At 55.5% G+C, this 23,570-nt stretch overlaps 2 protein-coding genes across 2 annotated transcripts in view; both read right to left on the minus strand.

Annotated features, from left to right (window-relative positions):
- The window catches only part of LOC136639180 (class I histocompatibility antigen, F10 alpha chain-like), a 75,341-nt gene extending 72,738 nt beyond the window's left edge, over positions 1-2,603 (minus strand). Inside the window, exon 1 of the mRNA XM_066613185.1 lies at positions 2,550-2,603. Within this exon, the coding sequence (XP_066469282.1) occupies positions 2,550-2,601 (52 nt within the window). The 5' untranslated portion in view covers positions 2,602-2,603. The remainder of the gene's footprint in view (positions 1-2,549) is intronic.
- A 9,617-nt stretch (positions 2,604-12,220) lies between these two features.
- LOC136640475 (major histocompatibility complex class I-related gene protein-like) overlaps positions 12,221-23,570 on the minus strand; it is a 218,346-nt gene continuing 206,996 nt past the window's right edge. Inside the window, exons 6-7 of the mRNA XM_066615639.1 lie at positions 13,548-13,619; positions 12,221-12,605 (exon numbers count right to left, since the gene is read on the minus strand). Coding sequence (XP_066471736.1) covers positions 12,586-12,605; positions 13,548-13,619 — 92 coding nt within the window. The 3' untranslated portion in view covers positions 12,221-12,585. The remainder of the gene's footprint in view (positions 12,606-13,547; positions 13,620-23,570) is intronic.

Here is a 23,570-nt window from a genome sequence, read left to right on the forward strand (position 1 = left end):
GCTGCTCAAACCAAACCCTGAGACACCCTGCCCCCCAGTGACGCAGGGCCAAACCAGGGGGGTCTTCCGCTCTGAACTGGGAAAGCATGCTGGGAGCTGCAGCTGCCCCCCCCCACCAGGGGTCCGGAGCTGGGAGGGAGCGAAGCAGCCAGCCAAGATTCTAGCCTTAGCCAGCCAGGATTTGGGAACCACCAAAAAGCATTCAGTCTCCTTCAGCTGGTGCTTGACAGGCTGCAGGGTTAAGGGAGTGGGGGGGGGGAGAGTATTCTGCCCCCACACCTTGGAAGCCCCTCCTTTGCTGCACTCTCTGGCCCAGGAAATTCCCCCCTCCAGCCTCCAGAGCCCAGCAGGAAGGAAGGAGGCTGCCCTACAAGATAGCAACCCTGAGAGGGGGGAACCCACGAGATCCAAGCATCCCCCCAAAAGGAATGTTTCCGCAAGACACAACATACAATCATTAGGAGAAATGTGACGGTCCTATTTTGGACCATAAACCTGGGGAGTGGGTTGCAGAGGCAATGAACACCCCCAGGATGACAGTCTATGCCCAGCCCCAAAGCCCAGGCAAGAAACCAGACCTTGGGAGGGAAGAGAACAAGGTGAGGCCCCCAGAATACTGCAGGGGGGTTGGGGCAGTGGGGTGAAGGTGGAAAACTCAAAAGGCCACAGAGGAAGACTTTTGCTGTCCACTGTGGGCACCGCTTGAGGGCAGAACTGGGCAGAAACAAGCCCAATAATAATAATAATAATAATAATAATAATAATAATAATAATAATAATAATAGGTATTTATATACCGCCTTTCTTGGTCTTTATTCAAGACTTTATTCAAGGCGGTTTACATAGGCAGGCTTTTATTTAAATCCCTTATTAAATAGGGATTTTTACAGTTTGAAAGAAGGTTCTTTCTTTCAAGAACCACTACATTCAGGTGTTTCATTCCTCGTTCAGAGCAGATGGAATAGCTCGGTTTCAGCTTGTCAGCTGCTTCAAGGTCGCAGGGTGCCGGTGGCCTCGAACTGGCGACCTTGTGGATGTTATCTTCAGGCAGACGGAGGCTCTACCCTCTAGACCAGACCTCCTGCCCCATAAGAATTAAATGAGTCATCAGGTCTCAACAAACCATCTGCCCCAAACAGACAGCACAATCTTGAAACTGCATCACAATCCAAGCTCCAAAGCCCCGTTTTAGTCAGTTGCTGAAATGCAGACAGAAGGGAGAGTCCCTGACTTCCAAAGAGAGGGCCTTGCGGAGAACTGGTCCCAGCACTGAAGGCCCTGCTCCAAACAGCAGACCATCATTCATCCAATGAACTGGGTGCCCAGGACAAGGCCTCTGATGAGGTCTGCCCCATCCAAGGAAGTCAGCCTTCAGGTACTCCAACCCCACACTATTGGGGGTTTTAAAGGTTGGCACCAGCACCCTGAATGGGGCTGGGTGGGAAGCAAACAGGCAGCAAGTCCAGCACTCCCCACTGACTCTCCCAGTCAGTGGCCAGTCTTGCATTTTCCCCCAGCCCCAACTTTCCAAAGTATTGCAGGGGCAGCCCCACCACTGCTGACTGTGACACCAGCTCTGAAAGTTCACTGGGTGCTCTAAAGATGAGAGGTTTGCCCCATTGGGGTGCCCCTCGTGGTGTGCATCAGCCCCCGACGCCACTGCTGGGCCCCACGCAGAGCACATTCCCACCACCTCATCCAGGTGTGGAGAAGGGCGGCCAGACCTGCCTCTTCCAGGAGGGCTGCAGACAGTCCCCCCACCAAAGTGAAGCGCTTCAAAGGTGCTCCTCTTAGCTGCCCCCCCCACCTGGGGCCTCCCCCTGATCGCGGAGGAGCCCCGACCTCCAAATCTGGTCCGGGTGGAGCGCGCCCCATTCAGGGCAGGCTGAAGGCTGTTCCTGGAGCGGCCAAATCCCCAACCGAGGGTACCCCGTCCTGCCAGGGGGAGGGGTCCGCGTCGTCGCCCCCCATCCAGATATAGGCTTGCCTGCTGGGGTGGGGGGCTGTCCTGGACCCCCGTATTTGCCATCAAGTCTTTCCACCTGAGAAGCGACAAAAGGGCTCTGGGGCGAAGGGGGAGCAACGAAGGGACTCTTGGCCCACGCGACGTGGGGGGGGGGGAGGAAGGCTCCCCTCCGCCAGATAGACGATGAAGCGCGTAGGGGCGCTCCTGGCTGGGACGCGGGCAGGAGCCCCCCTCCCCCGTTCAGAGAGGGGGGCTGAAACGGGGCTAAGAGGGGCTGCCGCACAGCCGTTTCCCAGCCCAGACCCGCCGCTCAGCGGAGGAGACCCCCGGAGCCCTGGGCAGCGCCGCCGAGACTCGCGCCTGGAGGAAGGTTCGCGGGGAGCTCCCCGCCCCGGAGCGCCTCCAAAGCAGGCAGGGCGGCAGGGGCAGGCGGGACTGGCCAGCACTCCGGCTGTCTCCGGGGAGAGACCCTCGACCTGTTCCGCCTCGCCTGCCCGGGACGCGCCTGGAGCGCAGACCACCAGCCCCGGGTTCAAGCGCTGCTCGCCGCCCAAGCGGGGGTGGAGCCCCTGCAGGCACTCACCGGAGCAGGCGCTCAGCAGGAGGAGCAGCGCGGTCCAGCGAAGGAGACGCATCTCGTCTCGCAGCCGTCGATGTCCGGAGTGCGGAGCGGAGGAAGGCTGCGCAGCCCCAGGCCGGAGCAGGGCGGGATTGGCCGCGGTGGAGGCTCCGCCAATGGGAAAAAAGAGGCCCTGCCAGCCGTGCTGCAGCCGGGCAGAGAAGAACTTTGGAACAAAACAACAGCCCCTCTGGATCAGCCCCATCTAGACCAGCTTCCCGGATCGCACAGTCCCACCAAATGCCCAGGGAGCACACAAGACAGCAAGAGAGCTGCATCCTGGTGCCCTCCCTTCCATCTGGCACAGCCCATTTCCGAAATCCCCCAGCTCACCTCCACCGCCCAGCCCAGCCGAACCCACCTTCAAGGGGTGGCCGAGGGGCTGGTGCGCCTGGCTCTGGGGGCAGCTGCCCTCCTGCTGCTGGGGGGCTGCAGCCCCCTATGAACGGGGGGGGGGTGAAAGGAGGGCAGGCTGCAGCCAGTCGGATTCCAGAGCTGGGGGTGGGGGATCCGTGCGTGGCGCCTTTCCCGGACCGTCCTGGGGCCCTGCGAGCCTGCTCGGGTTCGCCGGTCCAGTCTCAGAGCCGCGTGTTTGGGGAGGATCACTGAGCAGTCACTTCCAGGGCCTTCGGAAGGGGAGTCCAGGTCCACCGGAGGAGGGCTGCCTCCCCAGACCCCGGGGACCAGGATGAGGGATGCTGACGCCCCGGTCAGCGCAGTGCAGGAACATCGCTGGCGCCTCGTGGTGGTTGGAAGCCGCCACGCGTGGTCTGGACACGTTAGCACGAGACGTGCTGCTTCCCTGGGGCAAAGTCCCGGGAGCCAAACTTCTGGCCTGAGGACCATTTCCTGTTCCTGCTGCTCCAGGTGGGAACAAAGGAACAGACACTGACAGGATGTGGGGTGTCGCACCATAAGATCAAACCCCGCAGGAGCGGGAAGGCTGGGGGTGACCCTGCTTTGGCTCTCATGCCCCCCCCCGTCGCCCCTACAGGGTTTCACAGCTTGCAGCTTGGGATTGGCTGTCAGCTGCGCCAGGCCGGACACAGAAGAGGGTTGTCCACTATGGCTTTGATGGGAGGGACTTCCTCGCCTTCCACAAGGAGACCCTCAGCTGGGCAGCAGCTGAGGCCAAGGACCAAGAGGAGGTGGGATGCTGACTCCGCAGACGATGAGCACCAAAAATCCTCTGTGAATTCCGCAGCCACTCAATTTCTGCAGAAATGCCTGCGCGATGGGAAGGAGACCCGGACCCTGCTGAGGAGAGGGGAGGGTGAAAAATGGGGAGAAGAGGGACTGGGCCTCCCGGCTCCCTTTCCCCTGGAGGATCTCCAAATCGAGGAGCTGCCTGTGGAGCTGCTGGGAGGTGTCTGAGGCTGCCCCAGTTGAGGCTGCAGCTGAGGGTATTAGCCATCTTCATAACATCCAGTTAATCTCCATCCTGGATATTATCTGGATAAGACAACCCTCTGGAAGAAGAAAGCAGGCCCAGTGGAGTCTGCCCTGGGAAAGAACGGTCCTCTTTGACTTTCAGGGCTGGGAGTATTTGTATTGGCAACCTTCAGTCTCGAAAAACTTTTGTATCGCGCTCTGAATGGTGGTTCTGGCACAGCGTCTAGTGTGGCTGAAAAGGCCAATCCAGGAGTAACAATCCCTTCCACACCGGGAGCAAGTGCAGTCTGTCCCTGGTCTGTCTCCCTGGCTATGGGCCTTCCTTCTTTGCCTCTTAGCCTCAGACTGTTGGCAAAGTGTCTCTTCAAACTGGGAAAGGCCATGCTGGGAGTGGGAGGGCTGGGAGTGGGAGGAACGGAAACACAAGGAAAGGACCTGGTTGCCTCCATGGACAACCTGAATAGGGGGCGGAGGGACCATGATGTAAACATTTTGGAAGGAGAGCAGACAGTTCTCACAAGACCAAGGGTGGGGGGGGGGGAGAAGGGCACAAATGCAGCTGTTCTCCTAACTTTGGATAAGGAGGTGCTGCTGCCTGTCTTGAGAACACTCAGAGCCAAATGTCAGGGAGGAGGAGTGGGAAATTCCAGGTGAAGGTTCCCAGACCGGAAGCCAAGAGTAGAGGGAGGCCCTGAGGACATTCTTTTGCCCACAGAAAAGTGAAGGGCCAAGGGGAGAAATGATGGGGCCCAGGGACTGAAGGGGGGCAGGGGGTTCTACTGCCGCTTTGGCTTCTGCAGCCTCTGTGTGCTTCTTGCATCCAGACTGAGCGCAGCCTTCAAGGGTGAGAGTTGGCCAGAGTGGGTGTGTTTGTGTGAATGTGTGTTCGGCCCCAGCCAGCAATATACTGCAACTGTCTGCCATGATGGAGTCAGTAAAGCTTCCTTGGACTGGATTTCCCTGTCTGGAGTGGCCCCAGAGAGGACGATGATCCTGCTAAAGGGGCAAGAAGTGGGGAAGCCTCATTGCTGTCCAGAGCCTTCCCTCCTGCAAGATGAAGGGAGGTTTTGAAAGCACCATTTCCAACAATCCCCACCAGGAAGAAGAGGGCACACCTGAAAGGGCCTCCCTCCTGCCTCTTCCTCTGAGGGGCAGGAGGGACTGTGGGGGGTGGAGAAGGCAGCCGTTTCCCCTCAGCCCAGGTGTTTGGGGGTCTTCAGATCTGTGGTAGACCCAACGGAAATATCAAAGCGCAGCTGTGGGTGGCAGTTCGGGGGGGGGGGGCTCCTCTTCCCCTGGGCTGTGGGTCTCAGAGCGACACCTGGGCCCGCCAGCCTCTTCCTGTCCCCTTCAGTTCCCATCCAAATGGCACCAGAAGCTGAGGGGAGCTGGTGGTGACAGTCCCCACCTGGCCACGTCAGGAGTGAGGGGTTGAAAGACACCCCATCCGAGGACAGCTGTCTGTCCGGGGGGGGGGTGCATGTCCAGGCCCTGCCCCATTAGAAGGAGTGAGTCAGAGGGGGGAAGCCTCGGATCAGCCGGGACAAAACTTTCTTTCTTGGTTACGAGTCCAGCTGCCCGGTGCTTTCGAGGTCTGCCGAGCAACCGGTGACGCAACAGACGCACCCGCTCCTCATTGGCGGAGCGCTTCTCGCCGAACTCTCCTTCACAGCTCAGCCCAGCCTGGACGGGGAGGGAGGCTGGTGGTTGCGATCCTGTGCCAAGAGGGATGGGTCTGGCGCGCCTGGCTCCTGGGGGCGGCTGCCCTTCCGCTGCTGGGGGGCTGCTCCGGTGAGTGAGTCCCTACAGGGGAGGGAGAAAGGAGGGCGGGTGGGCAGCCAGTGGAGTCCCTGGGCAGGAGGGAGGGGGCACTGTGCCCACCCCGCAGCCTGGTGGGAAAGGGGGGATTCAGAGGTCCCACCTGGAGCAGAGCCTCAGCCCGCTGCACGTCCTTCTTCCGCGACCTGCAGGTATGGAAGTGCTCAGGGGCAGAGACCTTTCCCTCCCTCCTTCGCCCAGCGCAGCTCCTGCAGGCAGAGCAGGGACCCCATGGCGTCCAGGTCCTTGTTGGAGTTGGTTGTGACTCCAAGTCAGGTCTTCCTTTCCTGCTGCTCCATCCCGGCCCGTCTCAACCCCCAGCTCCCCCCCCCACTCAAGGCGACCCCCACTTGCCAGGCTGCAGGCCAAGGAGGGGGCTGAGGTTGGCTCCTCTTGCCCACTCTGACTGTCTGTGGGGGGCACTGGTGTTCCTGTAAGTTTCCTCAGGCGCCTGGCTACTCGCCCCTGCAAAAGGGAAGAGGTGGGGCCGCTTTTCGCCAGCGTTTTGCCCCCTCCAGGAATGCCAATGCTGGGGGGCAGTACTACTGTTAGGAAGGAAGGGGGTCTGGGTCACAGGTCCCCCCACTGCAGCTGCTGTGTCTCTCTGGCGTGTCTTTGCAGGTTCAGCCTCTTTCCCTCTGAATCCATTTCCCGCAGACTCCTCTGCCAGCGCCTGGCACAGCGTTCTGGGCACCTGAAACAGACATCGTGACACACAGAACCAAGACTCCTCCTGGGAAATCAGAGGCCAGACCCCCTTTGTCTTGGCACCCAAGAGCCCCACAGTCCAACACCCCCTGATTACCCCACAGCTGATCTCTCCTGCGTTAGGGAGTTAATTTTGTTTTGCTTGCTCTCTGGGCCAGCCCAAGCCTTCCTCTTGCCTTAGGCTGCCCCCCTTGCCCACTGACGCGCCCACCTCTACCCCTTCGCTTGCCAATGTTCTGGTTCAGCAGCCCCCTCCCCTCCCCTCCACAGGAGTTCTTTCTCTTCTCTGTCTCCTTCCTTTTCCAGTCCAGGGAGTGGAAGGAGAAGGACAGCAGTGGAGGCAGGTGGGCAGACAAAGGTGGGGGCCCCCCTGATCTGTGCCTGAGGCGATGGCTTCAGTGGGCCTCACAGATGGGCCTGCCCTGCTTGTTGCTTCCTCTCCAGACCAGCCTGCAAACTTCCCCTTGACGTGTGGTGTGCTTTTTGTGTTCCTCCTCACAGCCTCCCCCGCTGGGCACTGCCAGTTCCTGGTGCCGTTTTGGCCAAGCTGTCTCTGTGACTGTCCAGCCAGACCACACATTTGTCACCAGCCTGCCTGTTCTGCTTCTCAGTCCCACTTCCCCATTTGTTCAACTCCTTCTTCTCCCAGGGAAAGTGGTACCACAGCAGGTGATCAGGACAGCCTTGTTTTGAAGCATCTGTTTCTTATTTGATGTGGTGGCCAAACTGTTGGATTTGGTACAACTCCGTCTGCTTCCAAGAGGTGGCAGGAGACTGTCCTAAAAAGGGTTAAGCCATAGCCCAGTGTCCTTTGCAATTTACCTGTCCACCTTGGATGACCTATGTGGGGGCGTGGCCCCAGACCCTATATAACTCCCTTTCTTTCCAAGCTCTCTCTCTCTTCCTCACCACAACTGAGCAGACAAGATCTGGGATCCGCTGGTGCCGCCATCTTGACCACATGGCATGCAGGACAAGGCAGCTGTAGGGCCGTGTTATCTTTAAGTTAGTGTACCTCTGAACATATTCAGACGTTGTAACCATGCTCCAAAGGAACCGTGAGTAAATGAAACTACTTTGCAACTTCAACCAGCCAATGTTGTTTGTGTTTTTCTTGACTAGCAGTCAGCCGGGTGTGGGAGGCTCCCTAGGGTTGATTCCCAGCAAAGGGGGGTTCTGCTGCTGAAGCAACTCTGCTCCCCCCCTAACGGAGGAAAACAGTTGTAAGAGATTCCTCCAACACAAACCTTCCGTCCAACATTCTGTTTTGTTGGCATTTTCTGGCTTGGAGCCTTCAAAATGTTGGGTTAAATTTTCAAGTGGCTCTGGAACATCTCCTGTTGTTTCCTTTGGCTAATATTGCTGTGGCCCCTAAAACAAGGCTTGTTGATTTTGCAAGGCCTTGGAGTGGTGGTGGTGAGGCGCTGGTCAAAGGACCTTGCGGCCCATGTTTTCTTCCTGATGCTCCCAACTCTGTCAGAGGTGCTGACTTTTCTAAAATGCCTCCCATTCTGGGTTCCTCTGCTGTGAGTCAGGTAGACCTTTAATAATAACAACAACAGCAACAACAACAACAGGTATTTATATACCGCCTTTCTTGGTCTTTATTCAAGACTTTATTCAAGGCGGTTTACATAGGCAGGCTTTATTAAATCCCTATTAAATAGGGATTTTTACAATTTCAAAGAAGGTTCTTTCTTTCAAGAACCACAACATTCAGGTGTTTCATTCCGATCTGGCTTCACATTCTGGCCTCCATCCTCCCACGCTCAGAGCAGATGGAATTGCTCGGCTTCAGCTTGTCAGCTGCTCCAAGGTCGCACGGTGCCGGTGGCCTCGAACTGGCGACCTTGTGGATGTTATCTTCAGGCAGACGGAGGCTCTACCCTCTAGACCAGACCTCCTGCCTCCTTTCCTCTGGTTTCTCTGCCTTCACTCACACACCTCACATACACTTACCTGCAGATCAAACCTCCAAACTACTTTCTCTCACTCCCCTGTCACTGTCCCATTAGAAAGCCAGGAAATGGGAAAATACAGCTCAGAGAGAGAGAGAGAGAGAGAGAGAGAGAGAGAGAGAGAGAGAGAGAGAGAGAGAGAGAGAGACCTTGACACATGTCAAAGGCCTTGACACATGTCAAAGGGACTGGGAATTCGAAGCCAGCTGCTTTCCTCTACCCTTGTGATTTTCCAGAAGCTGGAATGGTTCTTTATCCCTTTCCTCAGAGACTTCAGATTTCACACTTACTTGGGAGTAAGCTATATTGACTATCGTTGTTAAAAGCATATACACAGGAGCCTGTTAAAAGAACAGATCTGTAACATACCCCTGAATGCAGTCAAATCTATCAGGAATATAATAAGCATTGGAATGAATGGGGATCCACCTGAAATTGGCTCGTAGCCCACCTAGTGGGTGCCACACAGTGTCCAAGAGATGATGTGGCCTTCCTGGCAAAAAGTGTGGACACCCTGCTCCAGTCCAATGATTTTCAATTTTGGCCACCTCAAGGCACACTGAGAAGCAGCAGCACTAGTACCTGGTGTGTGGCATCTGACATCAGAAGAAACCCAAAGACATAACTTAGAGCTCTGGGTACTCCAGACACCCAAAATGGAGAAAGCACAAAGCAGGCCCAAAGGCACTGCCCAAGGTCCAATGATCAGTTTTATTCTCAGTCAGGAAGAAGCACTCTAGAGCAGCTATTTCTGCCACAGTGCTGCAGCACACTGGTGTGTCACGGATAGTCTGCAGTAGGAGTCTTGGGAAGAGTAATTTATTACTAGGACCATTGGAGGATGTGAGCCTCCCACTAGCACCACAGTGTGCCTTGTCAATTATTAAAAAAAAACTGATAGTGCACCTTGTCAATTCTAGCACCTTGTCAGTGTGCCATGAGATGAAAGAGGTTGAAAATCACTGCTCCAGGGACAATGAGAAAGCAACATTCTCCATAGGGAAATGTTCCAAGGGAGAAAAGAAGCCCCACCAGTAAATTTGAAGAAAGGACACTACCAAGAGAGAAGAAAGGGTTAACCAGCAACCTAGCAGCAAAGGAGCTCCATCAGACGGCTAATATTGTAATGCTGTTGTACAAATCGATGGTAAGGCCACATGTGGAGTGTTGCATCCAGTCCAGTGTTGCATCCAGTGTCCCATCTAGTCCAGTTTCCCCGTATCTCACAGCGGCCCACCAAATGCCCCAGGGAGCACACCAGATAACAAGAGACCTGCAAGGCCTCCTAGGAATTGTAGTTTAAGAACATAAGAACAGCCCCATTGGATCAGTCCATAGGCCCATCTAGTCCAGCTTCCTGTATCTCACAGCGGCCCACCAAATGCCCCAGGGAGCACACCAGATAACAAGAGACCTCATCCCGGTGCCCTCCCTTGCATCTGGCATTCTGACACAACCCATTTCTAAAATCAGGAGGTTGCGCATGCACATCATGGCTTGTACCCCATAATGGATTTTTCCTCCAGAAACTTGTCCAATCCCCTTTTAAAGGTGTCCAGGCTAGACGCCATCACCACATCCTGTGGCAAGACGTTCCACAGACCAACCACACGCTGAGTAAAGAAATATTTTCTTTTCTCTGTTCTAACTCTTCCAACACTCAATTTTAGTGATCATCCCCTGGTTCTGGTGTTATGCAAGAGTGTAAAGAGCATCTCTCTATCCACTCTGTCCATCCCCTGTATAAGACCTTTCTCCAACTGGCAGTTCAGGCAAAGCCAACAGGAAGAACATCATTTGGCTTCAGCAGGGAGAACAGAGCTTTCAGAGCAGCCCCCCCCCCCCCAATCCAGCTGGACTAGACAGGTCTTTGGCCTGATCCAGCAGAGCTCTTCTTATGTCCTCATAGTCTCAGAACACATTTGAGACGTACAAAATTACGCATGGGATGGAGAGAGTGGATAAAGAGCTGCACTTCTCCCTTTCTCACAACACAAAATTACTAGGAATTGACCTTGAGCCAAAATGTGGGGCTGAGAAGCAGAACAGGCAGGCTGGTGGAAAATGTGTGGACTGGGCTTGACAGTCACAAAGAGATAACTTGGCCAAAATGGCACCAGGAACTGGCAATGCTCAGTGAGGGAGACTGGATAGCAACTCTGAGGAAGAACAAAAAACACATCATGGGCAAGTTTCTTTGTGCAAAGAAGAAGAGGGGTGATCTGGCCTCTGATTTATCAGCAGAGGGCCAGCACGGCTCCAGCAAGTCTCTGGAGGGCCTGAGCTCATTGGAGGCTGGGGGTTCCCTGTGGGCCGGATTGGGAGTCCTCAAGGGCCGCAAGTGGCCCCAGGGCCAGGGTTAGGGCACCCCTGATTTAGAAGGTGCTCCAGGTGTTCACACACATGCCCTGGAAGCACATTCTTGTGGGCCCCCAAGCACGCATGTCCAGGAATCCCATAGTCTTGGTCACAGCGCACATTCCCACAAACACTCACCAGAAGACCACAAGGGGAAAAGGATGCAACTCACAATTCACCAGGCAGAAAGCAGGAATTTATTGAGAAAAATGCATATATACAATGCATAAGCAGTGATATCAAATATAAAACAAGCAGCACCGAATGATATATGGAGGAAGCAGAAGCTGATTGCTGAATGTACAAAGAGAACTTCTCCCAGGAATACCATGAGGTTCCTGGTGGAGAGAGCATGTCATGGCCCAGGGGTGTGTGGGTCTTGTTTGAGAATTACTTTGCTCCAGAAGAAAGGAAAAATGGATGGCATTGATCCCCTCATGCATGCACACACGGACTCTAGCTTCCATTTTGACTCCCCCTTCAATCCATCATCTCACATTCACTCCTTGCACCTCCTGCTTTTCCTGAAGAGTTCTCTCTTTCTCACAAGGAGAAGGGGCGGGAGATCAAGGTCTACCATAGAGATATATATGGGAATATCACACATAAGGACAGGAATTGTCACTTAACTGAAAGAAGCACCCCAATTATTTCTTCCTCTTGTTCAATACTGTATGGTGCAGTCTCTCTGGACTGGAAGTAACTCTGGGACATGCCCCAGTTGCGCAGTTTAGAGGTGCCACAAGCACACCTGGCTGTTTTGGCACAAGGATGTTCCACTTCAAAGGACGGTGAGGGGAACTGATTCCAGGGAGTGGCTTTCAAGGACCCCAGATCACTGAGAGGGCTGGGCTCTCCTGTTCAAACCAGGCTTCCCAGGACATGCTGTGAGACACCAACACTTGGTTCACGGGACCCAGCAGCCCAGTTGGGGTTTGCGCAGCCCTGGGATCATTTAGGACACAATCCTCATCCCTTATGTCAGTGCTTTCCAATGGCAATGGGATGTGTGCTGCATCCTGCAGTTGGGTGTCACTCACAGAGGCCTCCTCAAAGTAGAGGAATGTTGTTCCCTGACCTCAGAGCTGCATTGCTCTGATGTCAGTGCTGGACAGCACTGACATAAGGGGTTAGGATTGCGCCCTTAGTGTCTTTTGTACCTTTCCCAGCTCTGCAACATCCTTCTTGGGCTGTGGAACCCACAATTATGGACAGTTTTTCAAATGCTTCAACAAAATGTGCTCCATACGAATGGCACCCAGTATCAGACAGGCCAAAAGCCTTCTGCATCAGCTACTTCTGTGAAAGGAATATCCCTTTATATATATATATATATATATATATATATATATATATATATATATATATATATATATATATATATATATATATAAATCAGGATTGCAAAGCAGAAGGAGTCAGGAGCAGTTTTTCAGGTAACTCTCCCTCAGCGCTTATATATAGAGACAGAATCAGAAAGTCAGAGTCACAAGGTACTTCCAGAGATCATCCAGTCCCACCCTCTGCAGGGAGGCAGGGCACTCAGATGTCAAGCACTCCATGGCATGTGCTCAGCCAGGCTGTGGTTGACCATCACCAGGGGAGGACATCCCAGAAGGTTCCCTGCAACAGCACTAGGAAGTCTTTCATGGTGTCAATTCACGATCCGCTGGGTTCAGTTTTGCCCCTGCATCTTCTCCCTGGACTGACGCTGGAGGACGGCTGAGATCAGAATCCAGGGCAGCAGGGTGGGTGGGCAGAGGTTTCTAAGGACCTTTTCTTCCCCCTTCAAAAAAGAAAAAAAGTTGCTCTTGATCAGTCAGGCTTTTCCCCCCAAAATTGATTAAAAAATAAAAATACCCATTCCTTTCCAGCCATCCCCCTTTTTCCTCCTGCCTCCTTTGGGGGGGGGGGATACTTCCTACGTTGGCTGCTATTATAAGACAAGAGGCACAATCCTAGCTAATGCCAATAATGGTCTCTCTAACTCTCTAGTTATAAGTGTAATCCTGAGGCATTCAGTCTGTGCGTTGCGGCTCCCCAGGGAGGCGTGACCAGGGATGTCTGGAGGCATCTGGGGAGAGAGGGGGCCGTAGCTGCTCAGCTCAGCTGCACCTGCTTCCTCCCTACTTGCTGCTTTTCTGGGGCTGTGAAGGCGGTGGGTGGGGCAGTGTGAGGTGGGGAGGGGTCACAGGCGCGAATATCCCGGGGCAAGGCAGGCGGCAGTGGGGGGAGGGGGGATGATCGCCTTCCCCGCAGCCCGACCTTGCCCAGGGACTCCACCAATGGTGGAGGCGAAGGACACACCCCTTGTCCACGGTGGTGGAAGAAGGGAAGGCACACAGGCAGAGCCTTTGAGAGGCAGCGGCCACGGGAAGGGGCTGGAGGTGGGGATTCCTCTCCTGAGTGAACCCGGGGGGGCGGAGCCTGGCAGACGGGTTCCCAGGGCCTCACCTATCCCTGAAGGGGCCGGGCACCGGCACCCGAGGCAAAGCCTCACAAGGAGCGGGGAGGGGAGGGGAAGGGGGAGGCAGGACATGGGCAGGGAGGACGGCCCATGAAGGGAATGAGGACGCCTCCGTCCACCCCAAGGAGAGAGAGAGGGGAGCCCAGGGAGGAGGGCAACCAGGCTGGACAAGCCCTGGAGAAGGCACCCGCCCCTGGCATCCCAGGGCAAGTGGAAGGGGAGGAACCCAGCAGCCCCCCCCCCCCAGTTACCCAGGCTTACCTCCTGAGGCTCCAGATGCGGAACGCAGGACCAGGGACTCTCCTGGACTCCTTCGGCAATTCGACGGGGCGTCTGCAAGGGAGAAGGGTGGATGGAGAGGAGAAACTCCTGTTAGCAGAAGGGTGTTGTAGCAGCCCCCAACGAATGCAAAGATACTCAACCGATTACACTGTGTAAAAAGGCTCAAGCGGTGGGTGGGCGAAGGGGAACGGGGGGAAGCGGCCCCCAGAATGGACATAACAGCAGGGCTGTGAAACATGGTGGGGGGAGGTGGGAGCGAAGGCTGGCTGGGCAGCTGGGGAGGTGCTGCATCTCACCAGCACGGGGAGTGCTCCTGGCAGGCTTCCAACTGGGAGGGAAGCCGGACCCAGAGAGAGAGAGCAGCGCAGAGCTTTCCTCCGCTTGGGGAGCCCAGCCTGCTCTTAGTGGGGGTGGGGGTCCAAATGCATCCTCCATCTTGCCTGGGGGAACAGGGGTGTCATGAATATCTGCAGCTTAGGCCTAGTAGCATTGCAAAGCCTGAACCAAAGTAACCCAGTAACGCAGAAGGGGCTTGCAGTTCCTAGCTGCAAGGAATTTACAACTCAATGGAAGGTGATAGATGTAGCACCTCAGCAGCCAGAGAAGTGCCCAGGATTCTCCAGTGGGGAGGGGGAGAACTAGGAGGACTAGCATCCAGACCCACTTCGAGAAGATTCTGACCTTAAGGGTTTCTGATTGGACAGTTTAAAATGAGTACAGAGTCACCCCATCCTGGTAGCCTGTGAAGTATAAAAAACAAAGCCCAAAGCGGTGCCTGTGCCCTTTGTCTTCGTCTTTGGTCTTTGTCTTTTGGTGTGGGTGCACATCCTGCCCCAGGCCAGGACCATGTGGCCTCATAGGTAACTGAAGATCTACAAAAGAAGCTGACCCAGGTGAGCGTTAGGAAATAATATAGTCAGTTAGCTTTCTTATTTTATGCTGATATGTTTCCTAGAAGTTTTTATGCCTCTAGCATTTGCTGCCTTTTGTAACTTGTTGTAACCTTTTGTACTTAAATAAAGTAAAAATCCTTTTACCCTGTTGGTTCATTGTCTGTTGGGGACAAAGGTTCAGAATCCTGCCTAGCCCTTCAGCAAGCTACCAAAAATCCTCATTGTGGACTAGAAACTTGAGGAGTGAGACTTTAAGTAAAGAAAGTGCTCAGTGCCTACAAGGGATGTAGTTAAGCGTAGAGGGTCTTGGCTTCCCTGGACTGAGACACTAGCTCTTACTGGCAGTACTACTGAACAGGGATCTTTGAGGGCTCTAGGGTTCAGAACCAACAACTCTGAGCACCCCAAAACCCTGGGAGCGAGCTCAAGTGTACGACAAGGGGTAACTGAGGTGAGGTGATGTGATGTGATGCCGTGGCCAATGGCCACAAGGATCAGGGGAAGTTCGAGAACCACAGGTGTATTCAAACAAATGTCCATTATCTTTCTGTGATCTCAACTCTGGGAATCCCTGCCTGCTGGGCAGCTGCAAGTCCAGTTGACCTGAACACCTGCTGGGCCACATGATCCTCTTTGACAGTGGGCTGTCAGGGAAGCTGGACAGGGAACCTGGTCAGGGAACATCAGCACACCCTCAGCAGCAACCTTCCTCACCAATTGTATTCATGGTCCAGGACACAGAAGGAGAAGACAGTTCCCAGCCTAAGCGGCAGCCCAACAGAGGCATCCGGGGATTTACTTACTGATGTAGAAGATGACTCCAGCCACACCCAGGACCCCCAGGACCCCCAGGATGACTCCCACAGCAATGAGCCAAACAGGCGCTGAGGGGGAAATGGAAAGAACACACATTGACTCAGACTGAAGTGGGCTCTGCAGAGCCTCAGGCAGAGATCCCGAGACCCTTCGACTGGAGATGGGGACCCTGAGGCTGGGACACATGCAAACCACTGAGATAAGCCCCGCTCTGGGGTGGCCCTGATCCAGGGCAATTCCACCCCCTGGAGACCCACTTGGGCTCAGCATCTCAGGCCTTCAAGGGAGCCTGCAAAACCACTGAGAAAGGTCTCCACGGATCTCATACAAGGGTCTGATTTGGGGGCACTCTCATGTCACCCACTCAGAGCGATGAAAGCAGAAGTTTCTGCCTCCTGCTCTCCAGGGTTCCTCTGCCCACTGTTTCCAGCAGCCACAGCCTCCTTCCAGCCTTCAGCACAGGCATGTATCAGCAGCTCTGAGCACTAAATTACAAACTGAGAGTGGCTGAGGCCCACCTCCCAGAATCTGCCCACCACTCTACCCCCATCCCACAAAGAGTTTCCTCCCCAGGCCCCCCTCCCCTGCAGCCTCTCACCAGACTTCTTCACGGCCACATCCAGAGGGTCCTGCAGCCCATCATGTTCCACATGGCACTGGTAGTGGCTCCTCTCCTTGGGATCAATCTGAATTCTCAGCTCAGTGTAGTAAGTTCCATCCGGGTTGGGGCTGACAACCCCATGGAACGCGTCCTCCTGCCTGACCTGTTACCAAAAAGGCTGCTTTGTTTAGGGGAATTAGTATATTAGCCTTTTGGAAACTCTTAGGATCGCAGGCTGGATAACAAGACAGCGTAGAGCAAAGAGATCCCTTGTTTAGCTTAAAGAGGAGACTGGGAGAAAGGTAACTTTCAATCAAAGGATTATATTTTTATTGCAAAAACACACAAAGGTAAACATAATGCACATGGAAAATGGTAAGTATATGTCTACTTGAATCTAATATTTGGATACAGTGTACCTAGCTTTATGATGGCTGCATGTGCTATGTATTTGGGTGCATCTGAAAAGGAATCAGAAACAGATAGGGTGTAGGGAAGTGTTTTAGGGGTTCCTTAATCTGCTAAACCCAGTTTGCTAACTAAAGATGGGGAAGAAGGGAGGAATAGATAGGGAAGAAGGGAAATAATTTTTGACGCAAGATATATTTACCTGTCCGGGGAGTAGTTGGATGGGAAAGAGTCCTAGGAAGGACCACTCCCGTGGGAGGGCAGTCAGAGAGAAAGAGGCATGTGCTCTGAGCTTACTCTTAAGGGGTTGTCTGACCTGGAAGCTGACATAAACTGATGTTTATGTGGAAGTGTCCCAGAGCTGTGCACATGCTCAGTATACACACAATGGTGGAGTATGTGATGAACCTGAAGGAAGTCAGCTTACCAGCCAGGCTGACCTTCTGGGGGAGGGAGGCAATTTGCATAAGGTGCTTAAGAGTGTTAAAGCTACAACAAAAGAACAATAGACCTTTTCCTCCAGAGGTGCATGCTTGTTTTGCATAATCAGGAGACACAGTGATTATACATTGACCTGCAAGAAAGTGGGGGTTGTGTAATTCACGTGCTTGTAGCTTGACCAGGGTCTTTGGAAACATGTGCTGGGGGAGGAGTGGCCTGCTTGCTGGGTCTGTATGATCCAAAATAACATAACCAGATATAAAAATCACAACTTGGAAGGGAAAAGGGGATTTTCACGTAACAGACCTTCCCATCCTTCCTCCAGATGACATCGATCTTCTTGGGGTAGAAGCCGTGGGCCCGGCAGAGGAGGGTCTCCAAGCCCTGCTGGCTGTCCTTACGGGTCACCTTTACTATGGGGGGCTCTGTGGAAAAAGTGGCAATGCCAGTGTCAAGACTGGGGTCCTTGGCTGACTTACAGGATGGATGCTGGAGTTTAGCAGAAGGAAGGGACCTTCTCATCCACCCCCTGCCCCAAAAGCAGTCATCCCACAAGTGCAGCATCCTCCAGAGACTAAAATCTGCAAAGAAAGGGACTCCACAGCATCCCTCAGCACTTGGTACAAAAGCTCCAAAGCAAGAAGTAGCAGACCTGGGACTTCCCTGGGATCTCCTCCAGGACTTTGGGGCAACTGTCCCTGGACCTCCACCACAGCTGAACAGAGGTGGGGGTGTGCAACCTTTTCTGTGTCACAGATACCTTCAAAATGAAAGCACTGGCCCCCTCCCAGAAAATTGGAGACACACACAAAATGCCTTTTGCAGCTGGCTCAGGGACCTTCTGAAGCCCATCCACAGAGCGCAGGGCAAGAACCACTACTCTGGACTGGAGGGCAAGAAGTGAGCATCGCCCCCCCCCCAAGCATCTGGGTTTGTCCATCAGGGACAGCTCCTGAAATGGCCACTATTCATTTTTCCAGCACTGCCCTCTCTGTTCCTTCCTGCAGTTCTTTTTCTTTTCCTGAAGCTGAACATTCATCCCCCAGTGAAGAGGAAGAATTCCTGAGTCTCCTGCTTGCCTTGACTAGTTCTTGGAGGTCCAAATGGCCACCCCAAATTCTCCTCTGTAGTTTCCAAGAAGGGAGGAAACTTCAGGGTCAGCATCCATAGTAAGGGGATGAGGTCACTGATTTCTGTACTTCCAACTGGATGCTATTTTTAGAGAAGGAAAAAATGGTTCCCTTACAGATGCACTCTGCACATGCTCCAAGGCACTCTCTCCTTATACTGATTTTTACCTTGATTTTTCTTTTAAATGAGCTTCCTGTCAGAAGGGGAAACAGACACGGCACAGGATGAAGGCATGTGAATTTTGATAAGGTGGAGGAGAGTGAATCTTCCATGTGTAGAGACAACTGCAGAAATACTCCCTCCTCCTCAACTCTCTGAACCCCCTTTTCAAAAAAGAGGAGAGACCTTTGGCTGCCAGTCATAGGAGATGAAGTGACAGACAGGCGTGTGTGCGTGAACTATGCAGAGCGGGTGCAGCTTCCCAGAGGAAGGGGGAAGGGAATTTCTGTTGGGCATGGGGCACTGCCCCCTTCCTAACAACAACAAATATGTCATCTAACATCTTAAATACTGGCCTTCAGCTAGACTGTCTGAAATACTGTATTCTTCCATACAGGCCTTAGTGGAAGGCCATCCCCCCCACCTTCTGACATAGTATTGCTACTGCATTTCTTTTCTTCTGCTTCAGCAAAGTCCTCCTCAGTTGCCTTTTCTTCTTCTAATAATAATGTGCAGGCATCCAAGAATAGCTTTCACCAGGTTGGCTCCTGAAGCCTTTTCCATAACTGGATGTAGCCACAAGGCAGTGGAGGTTTGGGATCAGAGTTTTCCTTCTCTCAGATGAGCTGCCTTCCCAAGCTAGAGTTCCATCAACCCAGTGGCTGTTCAGTCGCCTCTTACAACAAGTACAGCCAAACTGAGGCCCTATTCTTATCCTCAGTCCCCAGGGGTACTACTATATGTTGGTGCTTATGAAGAAGACGTTCCCACTACAGCTTGAATCCACTTTCACTGCACTTCTATTCCCTGCTTCTCAAACTTTTTAGGACAGGGACCCACTTTTCAGAACGACAATCTGTTGGACCCACTGGAAGAGACGTCATGGCCAGAAGTGGCACATCATCAAGCAGGAAAATTTTTAACACCTTTTGTATGACAAAAAATAAAATCAAATTCATTAAATTTGAAGTTTATAATAAGTTTAAACAATTATTTAAAATAAAGAAAATGCTCTGGAGCCTCCCAAGCAGTTGCTGGTCTGTTTTTTTGTGTTGTTTTTTTTTTAATTCCAGAAACATCCCAAAGGATGTGTGCAATGATATCCACACTTACCTGGGAGTAAGCCCCATTGCCTCTCATTGTGAGCAGCATACGCAGGGGATATATATGTTGTTAAGAGCCTATGCACTGTGAAAAGTCTGGATCTGTAACATTTCCCCAAATGCAGTCAGATGCCACCAGGGGTAACGTATTGAAAATAAAACAAAGACTGAAATGAATGGGTACCCGCCTGAAATGAGCCCGTGTGGGACTGACCTCGTGGGTTCTGACCCACAGCGTGCCTGCTCTGGGGGGACTGTTTGTTGGGGAATCTGGGAGCTGTCAGAGCTGCTATGAAGAAAGGAACTGCATTCTGCAGAAGGCACTGGGAAGAGAAGTGCTTGGAGGGCGGACTGAAGGGGCTGCGGAGTCAGTGCTGGAGGTCGCGGCGCCCACATTCATTTGCGGCAAAGAAGGAAACTACGCAGTGTTTTTGCCGTGCAGTTTGTTTTGCCCCCGTGCGCCCCCCTCTCTCCAGGCCTGCCCGTGCTTATGTGGGGGGTGTTGCAGCAGGAGCGCAGTCTGCAGCCAGGCCTGAGTGGCTCGGGCAGCGCAAGGGCCCGTCAGGAGTGCAGGGGGCGGTTTTGCCCCAGGAGGAAGGGGGGCTGGGGGAGAGGACTGCGCCAGTTCTGCGACGGGGCGGGAGGAGGCCCGTCCTGTTCGGAAAGCTCTCCCCCTTTGGAAGGACGGCGGTGGGGCCTGGAAGAAGGGGGGGCAGAGGAGGTCTCTGCCAGCCCCGGCTCCGCGATGCCCGTTCCCTTGGTGCTCCAGGGGCCGCTTCACCGGGGACGGTGGCGGGGATGCTGCCCTCCCTCCGCCGGGCTGCGCGCAGGGGGAGCCTCCGGCGCTGTGACGGGAGGCCTGGAGGAAGCGCCCCCCCCCGCTCACCTTTCCTCAGCAGCGCCTCCGCCCCGTAGCGCAGGAACTTCCGCAGCCACCCGGGTAAGGTCTCCTCCAGGAAGGTCTGTTTGCGCTCGTTGAATCCAAGCTCGGCCTCCCACTTCGCCTTGGTGAGCTGGGCTACTGCGTCGGCCGCCGTCCAGGTGAGCGTGTCCTCGTCGAAGGCGCGAAGTCCCGCCCGTCGTAGGCGTACCGGTCGAATCCTGATTTCCGCCCGCCCTCCCCCAAGTCACAGCCGTACATTTTCTGGTAAGTGTGGAGCCCTGGAAGGGACCGGCGGGGGCGTCAAAGCGGTCCCGGACAGCTCGGCAGTCGGGGCGGCTCAGCCAGCCAGCCAGCCAGCCCGTCCGGACCCTCTCCCTGAGCGGCGGGCGGCCCGACGTGAAGGGAGAGGGCGTGGCTCTGGGCCTCCCGGCTCCTCCCGCTCACCTCCGCTCTGGTTGTAGAGCCTCATTAAGTCCTGCAGGGTCGTTCTGAAGGTCGCCTCCCAGCCCCGCAAGAGGTCCGTCTGCCGCTCCCAGTACTGGGGGTCCTCCCGGGTCACCTTCTCCATCCAGGGCGCCCGAGGCACCGCCCGCTTCGTGTCGCTGTCGTAGTGCGCGATGAGCTGCCCGTCCACGTAGCCCACGGAGACGAAGCGCAGCAGTCCCGGGCCGGGCTCCGACACCCCCGTGTAGAAGTAGCGCAGCGAGTGCGAGGCCGAGCCTGCGGGCAGACGGGGCGGCGCAGTCAGGGGCAGGACGGGGCGCAGCCTCTGCGGCGGGGGCCGCTGCACGCCCCTCGCACAGCCCCCGGGACCCGCTGCCCCGAGGAGCCTGCAACCACCCTGGGAAAACGGGGCCCCTGCCAGCCCTGCTGTCCAAGCTGGAGAGCCCCCTCCCCACTTAAGAACATAAGAAGAGCCCCACTGGATCAGGCCATAGGCCCGACTAGTCCAGCTTCCTGTATCTCACAGCGGCCCCCCAAATGCCCCAGGGAGCCCCTCCCCCATCTCATGCAGCCGCCCCTGCCTTGCTCCTCCTCTCCGCGGAAGGCGCTGGGATTCTGCCCAGGCCCGGATGGCCCAGCCCCCAGCCACCCGTAGGACGCCTGGCACAGCGGAGGGTCTTCCTGCAGGAGGAAAAGCAGCCCTCTCCTCACAAGGAACACCAGCAAAGCGGGTCTGCCTGCGGGTACTGCGACCCCCACGCCCCCTTCCCCACTCACAGGCGTGTCCACAGGCTGCACCGCTAAAAGCCCCACGTGGCACACCTGGCCCCAGCATCGGGGACAGGCACAGACCCCGCACGTGCACCTCCCTGGTTTTCACGCACAAACAGGCGGCATCCCTTAAGAAGCCCCCCCCCCCCCCAACACCTGACCCCGCACCGGTGTCCACACACAGGCTCACTGGCACAAATCAGCCCTTTTTGGTAACAAATGGGGCTGGGTGGGAAGCAAACAGGCAGCAAGTCCAGCACTCCCCACTGACTCTCCCAGTCGGTGGCCAGTCTTGCATTTCCCCCCAGCCCCAACTCCCCAGAGCACCGCAGGGGCAGCCCCACCACTGCCGGCTGCGACAGCAGCTCTGAAAGTTCCCTGGGTGCTCTAAAGATGAGAGGGTGGCCCCACTGGGGTGCCCCTCGTGGTGCGGATCAGCCCCCCCCCCCCCATGCCACTGCTGGGCCCCACGCAGAGCACATTCCCGCCACCTCATCCAGAGACGAGCAGGTGTGGAGAAGGGCGGCCAGACCTGCCTCTTCCAGGAGGGCTGCAGACAGTCCCCCCACCAAAGTGAAGCGGTTCAGGTGCTCCTCTTAACTGACCCCCACCTGGGGCCTCCAGAACCACCCCCAGATCGCGGAGGAGCCCCGACCTCCAAATTCGATCCGGGTGGAGCGCGCCCCATTCAGGGCAGGCTGAAGGCTGTTCCTGGAGCGGCCAAATCCCCAAGCAAGGGCACCCCGTCCTGCCAGGGGGAGGGGTCCGCGTCCCCCCATCCAGATCTAGGATGACCTGCAGAGGTAGGGGAGCTGTCCTGGACCCCCGTATTTGCCATCGTCTTTCCAGATGAGAAGCGACAAAGTGCTCTGTGGCGAAGGGGGCGCAAAGGGCTGCGAAGGGACTCTTGGCCCCCCGCGGCGTTGGGGGGGGGGGAGGAAGGAAGGCTCCCCTCCGCCAGACAGACGATGAAGCGCGCAGGGCGATCCTGGCTGGGCGGCGGGGACGCGGGCAGGACACGGAGCCGCCCAGTTCAGACGGCGCCCAAGAGGGGCTGCAACACAGCCGCTTCCCAGCCCAGACCCGCCGCTCAGCGGAGGAGACCCCCGGAGCCCTGGGCAGCGCCGCCGAGACGCGCGCCTGGAGGAAGGTTCGCGGGGAGCTCCCCGCCCCGGAGCGCCTCCAAAGCAGGCAGGGCGGCAGGGGGCAGGCGGGACTGGCCAGCACTCCGGCTCTCTCCGGGGAGAGACGCCCGACCTGCCTCGCCTCGCCTGCCCAGGACGCGCCTGGAGCGCAGACCACCAGCCCACCCATCACCCCCGACAGCCCCGGGTTCAAGTGCTGCTGGCCGCCCAAGCGGGAGCGGAGCCCCTGCAGGCACTCACCGCAGCAGGCGCCCAGCAGGAGGAGCAGCGCCGTCCAGCGAAGGAGGCGCATCTCGGCTCTGGCGCATAGACCTGGCACTGCCTCTCGCAGCCGTCGAGGGCCGGAGTGCGGAGCGGAGGAAGGCCGCCCTGCCCCAGGCCGGAGCAGGCGGGATTGGCCGCGGGGGGGGGGGGGAGGCTCGGCCAATGGGAAAAAAGAGGCCCTGCCAGCCGTGCTGCAGCCGGGCAGAGAAGAACTTTGGAACAAAACAACAGCCCCTCTGGATCAGCCCCACCTAGTCCAGCTTCCTGCATAATTTTGTATGTCTCCATCATGTCCTGGAAAGAGCTGGAATCCCCAGCATGTATGCACTGCTGAAACAGAGACGCCTGCATTGGCTCGGTCATGTTGTGAGAATGGATGATGGCCGGATCCCAAAGGATCTCCTCTATGGAGAACTCGTGCAAGGAAAGCGCCCTACAGGCAGACCACAGCTGCGATACAAGGACATCTGCAAGAGACTGAAGGTTGCCAACAGTACATCATGTCCCCCTCAGGCGCCTCTTTTCTAGGCTGAAGAGCCCCAAACGCTGTAGTCTTTCCTCATAAGGAAGGTGCCCCAGCCTAGTAATCATCCTAGTCGCCCTTGTTTGCACCTTTTCCATTTCCACTATATCTTTTTTGAGATGTGGTGACCAGAACTGATTTCCTCTTTAGGGGGGGAAGCAGAGTAGCTTCAGCAGCAGACCCCCCCTCTTGCTGGGAATCAACCCAGGGAGCCTCCCACACCTGGCTGACTGCTAATAAAGAAAGACAAACAACATTGGCTGGTTGAAGTTGCAAAGGAGAGTCATTTACTCAAGGTTCATTGGAAGTAAGGTTACAGCATCTGATTTAGGAATCAGAGGTACACTGACTTAGATAACAAGGCCCTATAGCTGCCTCATCCTGCATGCCATGTGGTCAAGAAGGCGCCAGCCCTGCTGT

The sequence above is a fragment of the Tiliqua scincoides genome, chromosome 2 (assembly GCF_035046505.1).
Source record: "Tiliqua scincoides isolate rTilSci1 chromosome 2, rTilSci1.hap2, whole genome shotgun sequence".
In the NCBI taxonomy this organism is placed as follows: Eukaryota; Metazoa; Chordata; class Lepidosauria; order Squamata; family Scincidae; genus Tiliqua; species Tiliqua scincoides.